The 19,380-nt window shown below is 36.6% G+C and overlaps 1 protein-coding gene across 3 annotated transcripts in view; it reads left to right on the forward strand.

The window, feature by feature from the left end:
- The window catches only part of ACAP2 (ArfGAP with coiled-coil, ankyrin repeat and PH domains 2), a 206,237-nt gene that overhangs the window by 166,139 nt on the left and 20,718 nt on the right, over positions 1–19,380 (forward strand). For 2 of the 3 annotated variants that reach the window (XM_066240963.1, XM_066240965.1), the window contains exons 11-16: positions 288–308; positions 3,289–3,340; positions 4,469–4,569; positions 5,545–5,650; positions 16,853–17,061; positions 17,395–17,464. In XM_066240963.1, the coding sequence (XP_066097060.1) occupies positions 288–308; positions 3,289–3,340; positions 4,469–4,569; positions 5,545–5,650; positions 16,853–17,061; positions 17,395–17,464 (559 nt within the window). The remainder of the gene's footprint in view (positions 1–287; positions 309–3,288; positions 3,341–4,468; positions 4,570–5,544; positions 5,651–16,852; positions 17,062–17,394; positions 17,465–19,380) is intronic. The other variant, XM_066240964.1, reaches the window with a different exon arrangement.

Below are 19,380 nucleotides of genomic sequence, written 5' to 3' on the forward strand. Positions count from 1 at the left end.
ACTTTTTATACCATAATACTTGAATAAAATTTTTGAATATTTCTGAAATATTAATGTTTCAGATTCTTAAGAGTTGAAATTAATTGTACAAGTGCATATATATAATATGTGAAATATAACAGATATTTTCAATTATTTTGTTAGGTTATAAGCTTAAGCTTGTTTCTTTAATTCTTGCTTTATTTTCATATCATGCTAGTCCTTTGCTTATTTTGCACATTTGCGTTTTCATTCTTTTACCACCTTTCCCTTATGTTTTAATCCTGCCCCATTTTTTCACATGACAGGAAAAAGCCCGATCATACCAGGTACCAAATGGTTTTCTTCCCCTCACCCCTACCTTACTTCAATTTTCTCTTTGGCACGAGAAAGCTCATAATTAACCTGCATTTCATTTGGATTACTTGCAATGGATATAAAATCTCTTATGTTTTAAATTGGGAAGAAAATGTAAACATCTTATTTGAGGAATGGAATTATGATTTTCATTGCTGTCTCCTCAATTTCTTTTAATCTGGAAAAGAACATTTGATATGTTGATAGCTATTCAAAGAAGATTATATATTGAGTAATATGATACCTTTATATATTTTTAATGGAAATAAGCTATTAAAGGCTTTTCAAAAATTTAAACAGTAACTAGGAATTAGTCCCTTTAGTAATAGCCATATTGTTATGTTGAAGGGAAAGATTGCCATTTTCTAGATTGTTTATTTCTTTTATTATTATTTTTCCCTGTGAAAATAAAATTGAATTTGAAATAAAGGAGCATAAATGTTCAGCTTTTAATTTTGTTAAATGTTTGCCTATTAGGCGCTTATGAGTATGTGCATGAACCCACTGTCTGTATAAGTTTAGTGAAAAAGCTTTTTCCAGTTTGGAAGTTTGACTTTTACCCATGTTCTTGATTTCAAGGACAGTTCTGGGACTAGTGATCAAACAGGATAAAAGATACTTGATTTATTTTTTTACAAATATATTTCCCTCTCCCCTAATTTTGTCATCTGGAAAGCTGTCATTGGTATTTGCAATTTAATAATAATAAACTGTTTATTAATATAATATTTTGGTCTCAAATCTTTATTATAGTGAGTTACTTCAGTTTGAGAGAGAGATAAAATAGTGTCTTATTTTTCTTAAGAACCAAGATATTTTTCTTTTTAAAACATTGTCTTAAATTTTGGCTTTGTGACAGTTCTGAATCTTGGAGACTAGTGTGGTTGTCAGTACAGTGCTTTCCAAAATTTGTCTTTTTTATTTAATGACTTTTTAAATGTATCTTCAAATTGCAAGTAATATAAGTTTAAAGTACTAAGTATTTTTCTGTATTCCATAAGAATATCTGTACTGTCCCATTTTTCCTTTTAATGAAAATGTTAATAACTAGGATTATTCTATAGGAGCAATTAAAATTATATTCCACTTTACTTACCTGATTAAAGTCCTGATCAGTGTAAATGAGTATAGTTAGGTATTTTTTCTTCTTTTTAATGGCAGAGGAGAGGAGATAGTGTCATAAGATATACAGATTTCATAATTGAAAAAATTTTTTCTACATAGGATACATCATGGTTTTTTTCCTTAGGAGGAATTGCCAAATGAAAATGAATTTATAGTGTCTTTCCTGAGTGTACAAAAATTGATATGAGAAAGTCACAGGAAACAAGATTTCAGAAATATATACGATCTATAAAGTTAATAATCAGAGGAATGATTTCTGACAAAAAACAAGTTTTTATCTAATATTACTTTTTAGAGGTTATGATTCAAAAATGTAGCAGGTCAAAATAAATTTATTTTTTGAAGATCTCAGAAGCATGAAAAACATACCTAGTTGTTTAGGTGTTCTATTGTGTAGTAAAACTCATTATAGATTTTCATCAAGTTATATAAATGATTACTATAAAACTTAAGAATTTTTATTAATATTGTTCATCTTACCTCAAATGGTTTTTAAAACTACACTTTAATCACTATCAGAGATTGTTTCCATTGCATGTCATCCCATGTGGCAGGGCTGCACAATTTTGTTTGTAGGTATTCCTTTAACATCTCTAACCACTATGTGTCCCAAAGCAGCGAAACCCAGAAGTTCTTCCTTTTCTAGCCTGCCTCTTGATGGTTTTGCATTTAGAGGCAATCCACTTGGTTTTATTGAGATAAAAATAAGTCTCTATTTAACAAATCTCTATTTTAATGGTAAAGATGATACCTTTTTAAGTAGCAAGGAAACCTAACAATCTGTCTAGCTTAAAAATAGAAAAACAGCTAATCATTTCCTCAGCTTTGGAGAATTAATATTAAAAATAGAAATTCTAAATATGTCTAAATACAATTTCTAGTGCTTTTTATTAGTAACAATGAAAAGGTAGAATCTCTATCTGCTAATAGATTAATAACTAATGTTTACAATAGAAATCATCTCACATGAAACTAATTTAAAAATAATGACTTAGATATTGTTTTACCTTTCATGCTTGATGAGAATTTTTGCTTTCTTATATGAATGGCTTTTGGCTGTGAAATTTTTTTTTTTTGTAAATCTTAGGTCCTTTTACTGTTTTAATAGAATTAGTAAATATGTCATAAGTAGCTTAGCTTTTTCTTCTAAATATTGCAAGTAAATTGTTTACTTAATAATTTACTGTAATGAGCAGAACAATATAAATAGTTGGATGAAGCATTTCTAATAACTGATTATTCTGCTTATATGATTATCTGAGAGTAAGACCAAGTAAATTGGCAATTGTTTCTTGTTTGATAGCAGTTGTAAAATGATGATTTAATTTTCTGTTTTGCTTAACAAATCAAATGCTTGCTAAATTAGCTGCAGAAGGGTTGAAAACAAAGCACCATTATTACAATGTTTTATTGTATACAAAAGGATAGTCTTATTTACAATATAAATTATTTTTACTTTATAAAAAAGCAATTGTTTTAGGAGAAAGATTTTGGGTGAGATAAATTTTTACTTTAAATAATTATTATTTGGTGATAGCATAAAAAAATAACAGCTTTTGTTAGGATTTAAATTTCTAACTTAAAATGAATTAAAATATAGTAATTTTACTTTCCTAATCTGTGGTTTTAAAATTGTTTAAAATTGTTCTATACTTTTAGTAGTTATGTTATTGGCATCAGTTTATATAAAGCAAAACAAAACAATGTACTTCTCAAAGCAGAATTACCATAAACTGATTTTCTAGTGCTTTTCCACATATTTTGCAGCTAAAAACAACTGAAATAAATTGTGTTTGTGAAAACTTAATCTATTTTGTATTTATTTAGACGCTGGTTTTCAATACAGAACAATCAGTTGGTTTACCAGAAAAAATTTAAGGTATGTTTTTTATTAAGTAATTAAGTAAAAAAAGCTTCAATGAATCTCTGGTTTTAGTCCTTAACTGTTTGTCTTGGGAAAGCACTGAAGTCCATAAATATTCACATGTGTGAAGTTCCTGTTTATTAGTTTTATGTTTAAGAGGCTTCAAGAATACTTCTACCATTTCACAGTACTATTCTGAGTACTGTAGAAAAGGATGCCTTTTAAGAAATATCACCTTATGGCCAAAGGTGATAATATAGAAAAGTTAGAAATGACATGAATTAAAATGTAACCTTGAAGTAATTTAGATAAAAACCTTTAAATTTGTTAGTGTTGGTTTTATATATTTGTTTATTTGAACCTTATTTGAAGGGAGAGGAATTTTTATGTATTACAAAGGCATACTGAAATTACATGTGACATGAGATAGTTAAAAATAATTGGAAAAGAAACCATTAGTTAATTGGTGACTTGATTTTTACTTGTTTAGCATTTATGAATGCTACATTCAATTGTAAATTTGAAATTTCACTTTACTCTAGAGGTGACACAGAATGAAATTTTACTTGTTAAGTTCTATGGTTTCACGTTTTTTTCACGTAAGTTTTTTATTCTAACCAATTTATGATTTCTTCTACTCTGATAAACTTGATTTTGAGTTATATTTTTATTAAATACTAGAAAATCATAAAATCTCATTTTCTTAGGTATTTTAAGAAGGCTATGTAGAATTCTTATTTTTCTTTCAGCCTTATAAAATTTGACTCATTAAAGGCTTCTTTTTTGGAGGAAAGTAGTTTTCATTATATGTGAGTAGGGACCAGGAACGTAATGGATATGAAAGAAAATTAACAGGAAGTTAACATTGAGCATATACTAATTAACCAAGTGTTGGACTTGGCTTAAACTATTTTATTTGATTCTTATACAGCAATTGTATGAGGCAGATAAAATTATTATTAACAGGGCAAAATTACCTTTATTAGTTATATTTATGTTGATACTCCTTTCTCTAATCTAAAATAAGAAAAAATATAAATCTTTAAAATTAGACCATTAATTTCAAGTAATGTTTTTAAGTATTATCGGTGGTAGTATTTAAAACCTACATTGATAAATATGGGAGTTGTTTCCTTACTGTAGGATAACCCCACTGTGGTAGTGGAAGACCTCAGGCTTTGCACAGTGAAACACTGTGAAGATATAGAGCGGCGGTTCTGCTTTGAGGTGGTCTCTCCAACAAAGTGAGTGGCTCTAAAGAATTTGAGAGTTGCTTTTATGTTTTATAGTTTGTCATAAAGATCTTCCCAGAGTAGAGAAAGATTTGAGAGTCACTTGTGATTTGTGATACTCTGTGCTAAAGAGAAAAAATAACTTTTAAAAGTAAATTTCATTAATTAGTAATTATAGGTATTACAGTCAGAAATTTCTGTAAATTTTATGCCATATCATACTCTTTAAATTCTATAAAGATATTGATGGAACCATTTAACAAATTTTTAGCTGTCATAGGCAATGAACTGAACTCAGATCAATTTTTTGGTAACTATTATCTTATATTTCTACCCCACAGAAAAAATGTATTATGTTTATATGGTAAATTTCATTTCTTCTTCTTTTTTTAAGTGAGAGGAGGGGAGATAGAGAGACAGACTCCTGCATGTGTCCCAACTGGGATCCACCCAGCAACCCTCTTCTGCGGCCAATGCTCTGTGCATCTAGGACCATGCTCACAACCAGGCTATTTTTAGCACCTGAGGTGGAGGCTCCACAGAGCTATCCTCAGTGCCTGGGGCAATGCGCTTGGATTGATCAAGCCTTGGCTGCAGGAGGGGAAGAGAAAGAGAAAAAGAAGGGGAGTAGGAGGGGTGGAGAAGCAGATGGTCGCTTCTCCTATGTGCCCTGACTGCAAAATTGAACTGGGGACATCCACACGCTGGATTGATGCTTTCTTTACCAATGAGCCAACTGACCAGGGCTTTTTTTTTTTTTTTTTTTAATGTGCAGGAATGAGTGATTTATTTCCAATGGGTAACTTATTTCATTGATACCTTGATTTCTTAATGAATACACTCTGTCCTAAAGATAAGTGAAATAAAACCTTTCAACAGAAGTGATTGTTTTTTGTTAAAAAGTATTAAATAGCAAAGTGGGCAGAAAAGGAAACATTATTTTTGGGTGGTTAATTTAGTGACTGTGAAAACAATGTTTCTTTTTAGGAGTTGTATGCTTCAGGCAGATTCTGAAAAGCTGCGCCAGGCATGGATTAAGGCTGTTCAGACCAGCATTGCTACTGCATATAGAGAGAAGGGTGAAGAATCTGAGGTTAGTAAACAATGGTGCAATACCAGATGATATACTGCCAAAAGTTTTAATTTTAGTTGCAACATTGTATGATTATAACATTTAAAAAATTTTAATTGGAGTATAATTGACAAATAACATTATATAGGGGTTCCTCAGGTTATGACAGTCTCTACATTCAATATTTCAAGTTTACAACACCCACTCCCATAAAATCTTAAAAAAATTGAGACATGAGTTTTTTGGCTTATACTGTTAGTATCATACTTACAGACTACGTGGGCAAACTAGTTTGGTTGCATGTGGCAGAAGAATACTCAATATTCTTTTTCTGTGGCTTAGTTGTGTTCTAGATTATGATTTTACAACTGTGTTAGGATAAGTAAGTGACTTATGCGAGGGTATGTTTCGACTTACACCAAAATTCAAGTTACATCACTGTCATAGAACGTAACAGGGTTGTAACCCGAGGACCCCTGTATTAGTTTCAGGTGTACAACATAATGGTTCAATATTTTTATACCCTACAAAATGATCACATTAGTAAATCTAGTTACTATCCATCATCCTAGATAGTTACTATCCATCATCCTAGATAGTAACAAAAATCTTTTTTTCTTGTGATGAGAGCTTTTTGGATTTACTCTCTTAGTGACTTTCATATATGCCATATAGTACTATTACCTATAGTCATCTCCCTGTACATTATCGCTTCATGACTTATTTTATAACTTGTAGTTTGTACCTTTACCCATAACATTCTTTTTCATGGAAGATAATTTTTTTGTAAGTGAAATGGGTTTTATTTTTTAAATCTAGATTCAATTTATCTTTTTACTTCTCTAGACTTTACTATCATTTTATTTCAACATATGTTTAATTCCATATTTGAATATTGTCCAAGATTGACGTAAGGTATTCTGATGCAAGTATTTCTCCCCCAAAATTATTTTAATTAATAATAAAATAATGATTATGAAAGGTAATTAAAATTAAAACTGGGTAAAAAATAATAAAGGAAGGCTCAAACTATCTTTGTTGAAGTCTTCCTTGGGAAGGTGAGCTGAGTATGGACTCTTGAGTCATGGACTGGCCTCAGCTTCCCAGTGAGATTACAGACTCTTGAACATGGCCATCAGTGAGTCCTGGGAAATGGAACTCACCACATTCTTCAGTGGGATCCTGAATGAGACATGAGTGAGGCCATGCATGTCTGAAAATATCTTTATTCCATCCTCACATTTGCTTAATACTTTGGTTGGATGTGGAATTTTTAGGTTGGAAATAATGTTCTTAAGAATTTTAACTGCATTGTTTTTCTGGTTTCCAGTGTTGCTATTGGAGTCTTTCTTATTAGTACAGTCTTTTGTATTCTTCCTCTCGTTTTTTCCTCTGGGATTTCTGGACTGATTTTAAGATTGTCTTATTTTTTGTGTCTTTTTGCTCTAGTTTCTGAAGATTTTTTCAGTTAATAATCTTCCAAGCCTTCATTTGAATATTTCAGTTTTGGTAGTACACGTTTCATTTCCAAGAGTTTCTTTTTGTTTGCTGAATGAATTTTTATACGTGAAACCTATTCTTTTTTCATGGATGCACTGTTAGAGCTATGGTTCTTAGCCTTGATTGCAAATTATGATAACACAGGGAGCTTTAAAAAAATCCCAGTATTAGAATCCACAACTGAACAGTTAAATGGAGTTGGGACCCAGGCCTCAATATTTTTAAAAGATTCCTAGTGATATCTGTGTATAGGCAGTATTGAGATCCTTTGTGTTAGGGGCTTTCCTTGGCTATTTGGTAACCTGCACATGATTACAAGGTAGCTAAAAACCACTTTGGAAGCTCTGAGAACATAGTTTGCACTTGGTTGACTGTGAGCTTTGCCAAAGTCTGGACCATTGATTTGAGGAACAACAAGAATTGGGACCTTTGGAGCTTTTTCAAATGGTATTATTCCCCAGAGAGCACTCACTAGTCTCCTACATAGGGATAAGGGGCTGACTGGAAGCTCATTATTAGTGTGGGGGGGGTCTCAGCATTCAATGTGCAAACATCCATTTAACCCCCTATCTTCCACTTTTCAAGTATACCCCAATCAGAGACTTTTTTTTCACCAGAGAATAAACTTTCAATCATTTGTGTTTATGAGTAGAGAGCAATCCTCTAATGCAGTGGTTCTCAAAGTGTGCGCCAGGACACAGTGGCATGCCCTAGAAGATTTCCAGGTGCGCTTTATGGTATTCCAGAGAAATATATGCCTGTTGGGGACCAAAAAACCAACAGCGTTCTTGGAGTTTAGATTTTTGTAGGGAATTGGCTGTAAGCTGACAGTCTGCCCAACCCCCTACCTCATTTGCCTGATTAGGTTGCAAAAGGCTGTTAAACTGTGGTGCTGGATTATTTACACTACCCGCCATGTTCCCTGGAAAGACTGGAGGCAAGTTTCTTCTATCCTTTGTTTGGTGTAAAGTTGATATGTATGGTGGGGTTTTGGATTGATGATTAAACATAGGAATTGTTTCTTGAAGCCTTTTGGATTTCTATAAAAGGAGAATATGTGGCAATATTTTAAAAAGCTTTGAACATTTTACTACAATTTTCAACATCCAATTTATGTGAATTAGGATTTTCTACCCTCAACACAATTAAGAGTAAAAAGAGAGGAATTCTTCAATGTATTGACTAGGATATGAGAGTTTGCCTTTCAATTATATGCCCAAACATTGAAGAAATCCCTAGGACACATCAGGCTCATGTTTCTCATAAACACAAGAATGAAAAAACTTAACACATTTGCCCTGGGACCTGCTGAATTTACTAAATCTTACTAAGAATGTATCTTTATATATAAAAAGATAACCTTTTGTCATTTTCTTATTTTTAACCCCTCTTTTTTACGAATTCTAAAAAGCATAACTCAAAAAATGTAACATAAAAATGTTTTTTAATGTCAGAATAAATTTAATTTTGTCGTGTTTATTTCATTTAATTACCATGAAAGCATGCTTGGACTTTATATTCTTTTCCTTAATATTTGACTTAATTATTATAACATATTTTTCAGAAATTTGTATATAGTGCGCTTACAATTATTTGTAGGATTTTAAATGTGCCCTGACTTCAAAAAGTTTGAGAACCACTGCCCTAATGGCATGGAGTTGGGCAGGAGGCCTTGGGCTCTAACTGCTTCTTTTCTTTTTTTTTTTTTTTTTTGACAGGGAAAGAGAGTCAGAGAGAGGGACAGAGAGGAACAGATAGACAGGAAAGGAGAGAGATAAGAAGCATCAATTCTTCATTGTGGCTCCTTAGCTATTCATTGATTACTTTCTCATGTGTGCCTTGACCAGGGGGCTACAGCAGACCGAGTGATCTGTTGCTCAAGCCAGTGACTTTGGGCTCAAGCTGGTGGTGAGTGTTGCTCAAACTAGATGAGCTCGTGTTCAAGCCGGCAACCATGGGGTCATGTCTGTGATCCCGCGCTCAAGCTGGATGAACCCACGCTCAAGCCAGCAACCTTGGGGTTTCAAACCTGAGTCCTCTGCATCCCAGTCTGATGCTTTATCCACTGCGTCACTGCCTGGTAGGCTCTAACTCCTTCTTAAACAATCATTTCTCTATCTATCACACCTACTTCCAGGGTTAACTAGTATAAATCAGTGATTTTTTTTTTTTTTTTTGTGACAGAGTCAGAGAGAGGGACAGATAAGGACAGACAGACAGGAAGGGAAAGAGATGAGAAGCATCAGTTCTTCCTTGCGGCACCTTAGTTGTTCATTGATTGCTTTTCATATGTGTCTTGACCGGGGACACAGCAAACCAAGTGACCCCTTGCTCGAGCTAGCGACCTTGGGCTCAAGCTGGTGAGCCTTGCTCACACCAGATGAGCTCGCGCTCAAGCTGGTGACCTTGGGGTTTTGAACCTCCGTGTCCTAGTCCGATGCTCTATCCACTGCACCACCGCCTGGTCAGGCTAAATCAGTGATTTTTAACTGGTGCCATGACATACTAGTATGCCGCAAGAATTTTTAATACATATAATACCTGACTAGTGATGGGCACTGACCTCTTTTTTCTTAGATTGTCAAATAAAAAATGGCAACAGGCAACACAGTAGCTCTCCAGTATGAATGAATCAGAATTATACCTATATTTTTTTGTTAGATTGGCAAAAATCTGTGTGCAACCATGTGATGAAAAAGGTTGAAAATGGCTGCTATAAATCCTTGAGCCCTTTGAATATTATGTGATGTAAATTGTTAAACTCTAAGGTTTTTTTTACTACCATCCTCAAGTTTGGCCTTGATCTGTTGTTCAGTTACCATTTATGTACCCATTTTCCAGCTCCTAAAATTTTGTTGTTCTTATTTCTTTTTCTGTTATTTCTGTTCTTGTGGGTGTTTTTATTTTTTTAAAAGAAAAAATAATTTTTTAAAAGTGGGTTATAAATATCATGTCATTCCACACCTAAGTAATTTCTTAGTATCATCTACTGTCCAGGGTATATTCACATGTCCCCAGTTGTCTTTTTTTTTTTTTTTTTCTGTATTTTTCTGAAGCCGGAAACGGGGAGAGACAGTCAGACAGATTCCCGCATGCACCCGACCGGGATCCACCTGGCACGCCCACCAGGGGGCGATGCTCTGCCCCTCCGGGGCGTCGCTCTTTTGCGACCAGAGCCACTCTAGCGCCTGGGGCAGAGGCCGAGGAGCCATCCCCAGTGCCCGGGCCATCTTTGCTCCAGTGGAGCCTTGGCTGGGGGAGGGGAAGAGAGAGACAGAGAGGAAGGAGAGGGGGGGAGGGGTGGAGAAGCAGATGGGCGCTTCTCCTGTGTGCCCTGGCCGGGGCTTCTGCACGCCAGGCCGACGCTCTAATGTCTTTGACAAACTATAGTACAAAGTAGGATTTTATCTATGATGGCATTGCATCTGGCTATGTCTCTCACATCTTTCAATCTAGAATAATCCCTTTTCTATATGGCAATGATTTACTAAAGAGATCAGGTTAGTTGTTTCTATAGAATTCCATCTCATAAAATTACATCATAGGTGGGGTATCTGCTGCATGTTGCAACATGAGACACAATATTTGGTTATCCAACCAATGCTAATACTAAAGTCAGGCTTCTGTATAAAGATGAAGTAGACACATTGGTTTAGGGAAATGAGAGTAAGACCCCTCCATTGTAAAGTTACATTTTCTCCCTTGTTCCCAATCTATTTTTTTATTTTGTGTGACAAATCTACTTCCTGTTACTTTCACTATGTAAGATCGACTCCCCCATCAACTATTCATCTAATGGTTTTACAGCTGAGTTTATTTCATTAGGAATTCTAAAATGATGATTTTCTAATTGTCATTCCATCAACATTTATTAACTTGCATACTTGGACCTGTTCAGTTACTATAATGAAATGTTCAATATTTTGCTTTTAATTATTACCACATTTGGTTAATTTATTAGCTACCTTAAGTGGGAACAGATATCTAGTTTTTTGGATATAATTAGAAACTCATGAATATTTGTAAGTACAGTGGGTCCCAGTTAATTGCAATAATTACTTTTTGATGATTAAAATAATCTCTAAAATCAATTAATAAATTTTTTAAAATGATTATATTTTTGTTCAACAAAGGCCCTGGGTTATGTCTTTTTAAAAATTCTCTAATTTTTAGCAGAGTTCTGAGAGGAAATAAAATTAGGTGTTTATCCTGATCATCTTGAAGACATTGGTGGCATTGATGAAGTACACTGCTCACAAAAATTAGGAGATATTTCAAAATGAATATGAAGCAATAAAAGAAAGAAGCATTTGGTTGTTGTTTTTTTATTAAACAAGAACATCAGAAAAGCAAATGACAAGTCAAAGAAAGTTGTTTGATTATGCAAATGAGATGCAAACTCAATTATTGTGATTGAGTAGCAAGTGACATATTGGTGGGGGTGAACAGAAGCATGTCAATCTGGACGAGAGAGCCACACACATTGACTGTTCAGTAGGGTGTATGGTCACCCAAGACTGCAGAAACACAGACAGTGATAGGACATAGACAGGATCAGATTGTCCAGCAGTTCTTGTCAGATCCTCTGCCACTCTTGCTCCAGGGCAACTACCAGCTCCAAAAGTGTTATGAGGCCCTGGCCGGCTGGCACAGTGGTAGAGCGTCATTCCAATGTGTAGAAGTCCTGGGTTCAGTTCCTGGCCAGGGCACACAGGAGAAGCGCCCGTCTGCTTCTCCACCCTTCCTCCTCTCTTTTCTATCTCTCTCTTCCCCTACCGCAACCAAGGCTCCATTGGAGCAAAGTTGGCTTGGGCACTAAGGATGGCTCCATGGCCTCTGCCTCAGGCACTAGAATGGCTACAATTGCAGTGGAGCAACAACCCAAAGGGGTCTAGCATCGCCCCCTGGTGGGCATGCTGGGTGGATCCCTGTTGGGCGCTTGCAGGAGTCGGTCTGTCTGCTGCCCCCTACTTCTCATTTTGGAAAAATACCTCCTCCTCCCAAAAAAAGTGTTGTGGGAGTCATTGGACGGTTTACCAGACATCTTCTCAGTGCATCCTAAGCATGTTCAATAGGGTTCAGGTCTGGAGAATGTGAATGCCAGTCCATATGTTCAGTTCCTGCCTCCTGAAGCATGTTGTTGATGAGTTGTGCACGGTGGGGCCTTGCATTACTGTCCATGAAAAGAAAGATGTTTTCAGCTGCTCCAGCATAGGGTACCACTATAGGGTGCAAGACTTCATCTTGGTAACTGACAGTAGTCAGTGATCTGTTTCTTATGACGTGGAGGTTGGTACGACCACCAGTGCTGATGCCAGCCCAAACCATGATTCTACCACCACCGAAAGAGTCCCTTTCTCGCATGAAACATGGATTCTCCAGTGTTCCTCATACATGCCAGATCAGAACACAGTGATTGTCAGACTGCAGACTGAACCGTGACTCATCAGAGAAGAGGACAATTGACCACTCATCACGGGCCCAATGACAATGCTCATCCGCCCACCTTCTGCGGGTTCTGCGGTGGTTAGCAGATAATGGAATGCATACCATTGGTTGCCCAGCATGCAGTCCAATACGGTGGAGCTGATTTTGGTGGAGCCAATTTCGTATGGTCTGGGTTCATATTTGTCATCTAGTGGCAGCAAGAAACTGTCCCCACAGCTCTGCTGCATTGCTGCACCTGTTCCTTCCAGTAAGGTCAAGTAGTGGTCATCTCTTGCTGCTGTGGCAGATGGGTGACTGCCCTCGTCTCCTTTGTACTGTGCCAGTCTCTTGAAAGAAATTCCACAGTCTGCTAATCAATCATACTTTGGGATGTTCCAAGTGCTGGTGCCACTGTCGTCTGTGTTTGACCAGCTCCAAGACGTCCTGTGACTCTCCAGGCTTCGTATTCGGGCAGATGGTGTTGCAGGGGCACTGCAAGGGTGGGAAATTGCAGCATGTGCACTTTCAGGATCAAGGAACGTGCAGATATTTCAGTACTTTCAGACTTTTGTACAGTGCATTTTCACCAATGAAATAAAAGTTGGTTTTGCATCTCATTTGCATAATTGAACAACTTTCTTTGACTTGTTTGCTTTTCTGATGTTCTTGTTTCTTAAAAATGTCAAATGCTTTTTCTTATTGCTTCATATTCATTTTGAAATATCCCCTAATTTTTGTGAGCAGTATAATTGGGTTATATAAAATAATATGCTAGAAATAATAGGGATTATGGGGCAAATAGGGATAGGGCTGACCTAAAAACCTGTGTAAGTTTGTAACTAGAACACTTTCAGGAACTTCAGAATGTCAATAAAAATACTAGCACAGTTAAATATAGAATAAATGAATACTACAGTATAGATAGGACTTAATTTTAAAAATTGGTGAACATAGCTCAATAGGAGAGTACAGAAAGACTGAGTTTACTGAGTTATGGTGACAGGCAAAACACGTAAGAGCACATGGCTTAAATGAGCCCAGAAGAATGAGGGATGGGTGTTGTGTTCAGACCTGTGCTTTTTGAGGTGGCTACCCTCTGTTCTGCTGTATTTGTGTACTTTGCTTTCAATTTCTCTAATTTGGTGCAAAAAGCATTAGCTTATAGAGGACAATTGATAGTAAACCAAATGATTTCTGCATTGTATTGAGCTCCTTTCCATATATGATAATTACTTATGAGTTAATTCACATTATCAAACATGTTCTACTAAAAATTATAACTCTTTTACGTTTTTCTTTGAAATAATGTTGAACTTCCAGAGATGTTCCTAGTACAAATGTTCAGGACTTTTTCCCCTGAACTGTTTCAAAGTTGCTAACATGATACCCTACTCACTACTATCTCTTTAGTGAGTACTTACTGCAGCCTAGTTGATTCTCCTGTATAATCATGGTATAGCCATCAAGATCAAGAAATGAGCATTCATACATTACTACCGTTTGATTCCCAAATATCATTAAGTTTTAACAGTTGTCCCAATAATGTTCTTAATGGCAAAATGGTCCAGTCCAGATACACGTTTAGTTGTCATGACTCTGGTTTCTGTTAGTCAGGAATAGTGCCTTTGTCTTACTTTGATCTTTTCCTTTTTTTTTATTAAATATTTATTTATTGATTTTAATGAGAGAGGAAGGGAGAGAGAGAGACAGAGAGAGAGAGAGAGAGAGAGAGAAACAGGAACGTTGATCAGTTCCTGTTTGTGCTTTGACTGGGAATTGAACCAACAACTTCTGCAGTTCGGACAATACTCTAACCAACCATGCTATCTGGCCAGGGCTTGATCTTGGTAGTTTGAAGATTATAGACTAGTTATTTTGTCGAGTGTCCCTCAGTATGGATTTGTCTGATGTTGACTCACAACACTGTGCATCTTTGGGAAGAATATTATGTGAATGATGCTGTGTTTTTCCCACTGCATCATTTCAGGAGGCATTTGATTTTGATTTGTCCCATTATTGGTGATATTAACTTGGATCACGTGATTAAGATGGTGTCTGCTAGGCTTCTTTACTGTAAAATTTCCTGTGTAAGGTAGTAGGTATTTTGTGGGGTAAGATACTTTGAAACTATGTAAATATTCTGTTCCTTATCAAGCTTTAAATAGGCCCCTATTTTATTCAATGTGTTCAAATTCATTACTATTATTTTTTTTTTTTCTGGGAACCGTTTAAGATGGCCCTTTCCTTTTTTTATTTTTTAATTTTTTTAATTTTTTTTTTTTATTCACTTTAGAGAGGAGAGGGAGAGGCAGAGAGAGAGAGGGGGGGGAGGAGCTGGAAGCATCAACTCCCATATGTGCCTTGACCAGGCAAGCCCAGGGTTTCAAACCGGCGACCTCAGTGTTCCAGGTCGACGCTTTATCCACTGTGCCACCACAGGCCAGGCTATTATTATTTGTTTTATTGCTCAGATTGACCCAAGCTTGGCCAGTAGAGCCCTGGCTTTTGTATCCTTTTGACATGGTCTCATTAATTTTTGAATTCTTCCTAACTTTTTAGCATGATGAGATGTTTAAGGTTCATATTGTACTTTCTCTGCACCAGCTCTGCAATCAGTAGTTTCTTCAAAGAACCCTAGTTCCTTTTGGTTGGAGGATGGTTTTTAGAAACCAGGATAATACAGATATACATGTATACACATGTACATTTATATTTCTTTATATGTTTATATTGAAAATCACCAGTGTGCCTATTGGTATCTCCAGTTCTAATCTAATACAACAGGGTTTGTTCTAATTCTCTCCCTTTCTTATGAGTAACTTGTTTCATAGCAGTGAGAAATCTGGCTCCCATTTATCTTAACATGTTTGCTTATATGATCAGTTCCCCCTGTATGTAACCAGTGTCCTTTCTCTGTTGCCACATGTCCCCTCACCCCACTTTGGTTATGACATCTCATAGTGTGGCAACTCCTACTCCACACTTTCTCGTTCCTCAGGCTCTTACTTCCCTTGCTGGGCTGCCTCTCTGTGCAGATACCATCCTGATTCGGCTTAGAACCCAACAGCCTACATGATGTTCCTCTCATTTGAAGATATGCTCCTCATCCATTTCTATCCTCTCTGGAATACCATATCCCCATACTTTTATTCTTGTTTTAATTGAGAGGAGGAGAGATAATGAGATGGACTCCTGTATGTGCCCAGAACGGGATCTACCTGGCAGTACCTGTCTAGGGCCAATGTTCAAATCAACTGAGCTATTTTTAGCACCTGAAGCTAAAAATTGTATTTTTAGCACTCTGTGGGCTTTGACCGACAGAGCCATCCTCAGTGCCTGCACCTACGCTTGAACCCATCAAGCTACTGGCTGCGGGAGGGAAAGAGGGAGAGAAAGGGTGGGGGAAGAAATGGATGGTCGCTTCTCTTGTGTGCCCTGACCAGAAATTGAACCCAAGACATCCATATGCCAGGCTGATGCTTTATCCACTGAGCCAAACCAGACAGGGCCCCCACACTGTTTTTACGTGGCCCCACCTAATGGCTATTGAATTGAGTTTTCAGGAAGGCAAGGCAAGGGCCAAATTATATTTCTAATAATTCTGTACAAAAATACTGGGTTGTTGAAATGTTTTTAAATCCTAATACTTTTTAGACCATATCTCCAATTGCTTAGGATTTTCAAACTACATTTTTGTATTTGGTTATTATTGGTATAAACTTGCTGTGGACTTAAAAAATTAGCTTTTCCCTTATCTGCTACCTTTTGTTTTTTCTAATAACCTATGACATTTTTAGATATTGTGCATTCTATTGTTGATTCACTGTATAATTATAATTTTGTAGTTGATCTGTTCTTTAGTAAAAGGCCATATCATTTGAAACAACTTGCTTGCAGTTTACTGAATACCTAGGAAAAACTTGGTATAAAATTATTTTTGAGTCTTAATAGTCCCATGTTTATTCCTTTTGTTTCTCATTTTGCATATTAAAGGTGTTTTCCTTTCTCTTTGACCTCATATCTTGTATCTGTGTTCATTGTATTAGCTATTTATATATAAATATTCAATCTATATTCGATGTTTATGTATTTCTCCCCACAAGACTAAAAGCCAGTTGATTCAGGAACCTATATCTTCCATTCTTAAATCTCTAATGCTTCCAACAGTGCCTGGTTTAAGTCATAATAGACCTTCAATTTATTGATCAGAAGCTTTTCTTTGAAGCAGGTAGTATGCAACATGCTATTACAATCTTTTTTTAAAAAACAAAAACAAATAATTCTTAATTCTTTTAGAAGCTGGATAAGAAATCATCTCCATCCACAGGAAGCCTGGATTCTGGAAATGAGTCAAAAGAAAAATTATTGAAAGGAGAAAGTGCACTGCAGCGAGTCCAGTGTATCCCCGGCAACGCGAGCTGCTGTGACTGTGGTCTGGCCGACCCCCGGTGGGCCAGCATCAACCTCGGCATCACCCTGTGTATCGAGTGTTCTGGGATTCATCGGTGGGTAGGCCTGCCCAGGATGAGAGACTTCTTTTGGATAAATTCACACTGTGAATTATCATGTCCCATTGGTTAGAGGTCCTTTTCCACTTGCCTAATATGACTGCCAGTTTATTTCTTTTTATCTTTTGTAAAGTGGATACAATTCAGGTTTGTGAAGAGCTTTTGGGGACTTTGGTTCACCATTCATTGTAAATCAGAACATGTATTCCTGTTTATATAGGTGTTGAAGGCTATATTAGAGACTGTCACATTGTAAGAAAAGAGTAATTTGCATAATAAGCAAATAGAGATTGATAGTTTTATATATTAACAAAATCTTTTCCCACTTAGGAGTCTGGGAGTTCATTTTTCAAAAGTACGTTCTTTAACCTTAGACACCTGGGAGCCTGAACTTTTAAAGGTAAAATATTTACTTAAAAATATTTCATATAAAACATCAGGAATTTAGAATCTTGGTTTACAAATGTATGAGTTTGTCAATGCTAACAATGAGCTATATTGTTTTAGAACATATCTGAGGCTATTTTGACAAATCTAGTATTTTCATATTGGGTTTTAAAAATTGCTAAGCACTCTTAACTCCCAAGTTAGTTCAGTTTTTAAGGAAACCAGTGTTCCTACATTTTTATGTTTTCTTAAAAAGTATCTTAGCCTGCCTGACCAGGCAGTAGTAGTTCAGTGGATAGAGCATTAAACTGGGATGCATAGGACCCAGGTTCAAAACCCCGAGGTCACTGGCTTGAGCACGGGCTTGCTTGAGTTTGGGATCATAGACATGACCCTGTGGTCGCTGGCTTGAGCCCAAGGTCACTGCCTTGATCAAGGACTCACTCACTCTGCTGTAGCCCCCTAGTCAAGGCAACATAAGAGAAAGCAGTCAATGAACAGCTAAGGTGCTGCAATGAAGAATTTATGCTTCTCATCTCTCTTCCTCCCTGTCTGTCTCTCTCTGTCCATCTCTGTCTTTCTCTGTCTCTGTCAAATAAAAAATGTATCTTAGCCTGACCTGTGATGGCACAGTGGATAAAGTGTCGACCTGGAAAGCTGAGGTCGCTGGTTTGAAACCCTGGGCTTGCCTGGTCAAGGCACGTATGGGAGTTGATGCCTCCTGCTTCTCCTCCCAACCTCCTCTCTCTCTCTCTCTTCTCTATAGAAAAATAAATAAATCTTTTAAAAAAATTCTTAAAAAAATAACTTAGATTCTGTGCCTTAATTTTAATCTTTTATAATTATATACATTCTTTTTTTTTTTTTCTTTGCATTTTTCCAAAGCTGGAAACGGGGAGGCAGTCAGACAGACTCCCACATGCGCCCCACCGGGATCCACCCGGCATGCCCACCAGGGGGTGATGCTCTGCCCATCTTGGTGCATCGCTCTGCTCCAATCAGAGCCATTCCAGCGCCTGAGGCAGAGGCCACAAAGCCATTCTCAATGCCCGGGCAAAGTTTGCTCCAGTGGAGCCTTGGCTGCGGGAGGGGAAGAGAGAAACAGAGAGGAAGGAGAGGGGGGGGGGGAGGGGTGGAGAAGCAGATGGGCGCTTCTGTGTGCTCTGACCGGGAATCGAACCCGGGACTTCTGCACGCCAGGCCGATGCTCTACCACTGAGCCAACTGGCCAGGGCCTAATTATATACATTCTTGATAAAAATATGAGACATATTGATATAGTAAGCTCCATAATAGATTGGCATCATATGTTGTTTTCATGGGGTTATTTTAGCATAGGAACATTTGCAAATTTATATTTATCAGGGTAGTCATCAAATCAAGACATCCTTTTTCCATGTGTGAGAATTCATATCTATGAAAATGTCATACATAACTTTAGATCACCAAGTCTTTTCCATCATCTGAAAACTTATTTATTTATTTATTTATTTTTATTTTTATTTTTTTAAGGAGGAGAGAAAGAGAGAGAGAGAAAAGGACAGACAGACAGGAAGGGAGAGAGATGAGAAGCATCAACTCATAGTTATGGCACCTTAGTTGTTCATTGATTGCTTTCTCATATGTGTCTTAACCAGAGGGCTCCAGCTGAGCCAGTGACCATGGGGTCATGTCTGTGATCCCATGCTCAAGCCAGATGAGCCTGCGCTCAAGCCGGAGACGTTAGGGTTTCAAACCTGGGTGCTCAGTTTGCTTTGTGTAATTATTGTGTAAACATCTAAATGAAAGTGATAAATTGACTCTTAAGGTCTGGAGCCCTATTTACATAGATTCTATTAATTGTCATGAATTCAAAGGTGAAGAAAGTAGGGGAAGAGGAGTAAAAATCTAATATCTGTATCAACTTTGTGTGTAGGTATGAACTTAGTG

Source organism: Saccopteryx bilineata, chromosome 8, assembly GCF_036850765.1.
Source record: "Saccopteryx bilineata isolate mSacBil1 chromosome 8, mSacBil1_pri_phased_curated, whole genome shotgun sequence".
Classification (NCBI taxonomy): domain Eukaryota; kingdom Metazoa; phylum Chordata; class Mammalia; order Chiroptera; family Emballonuridae; genus Saccopteryx; species Saccopteryx bilineata.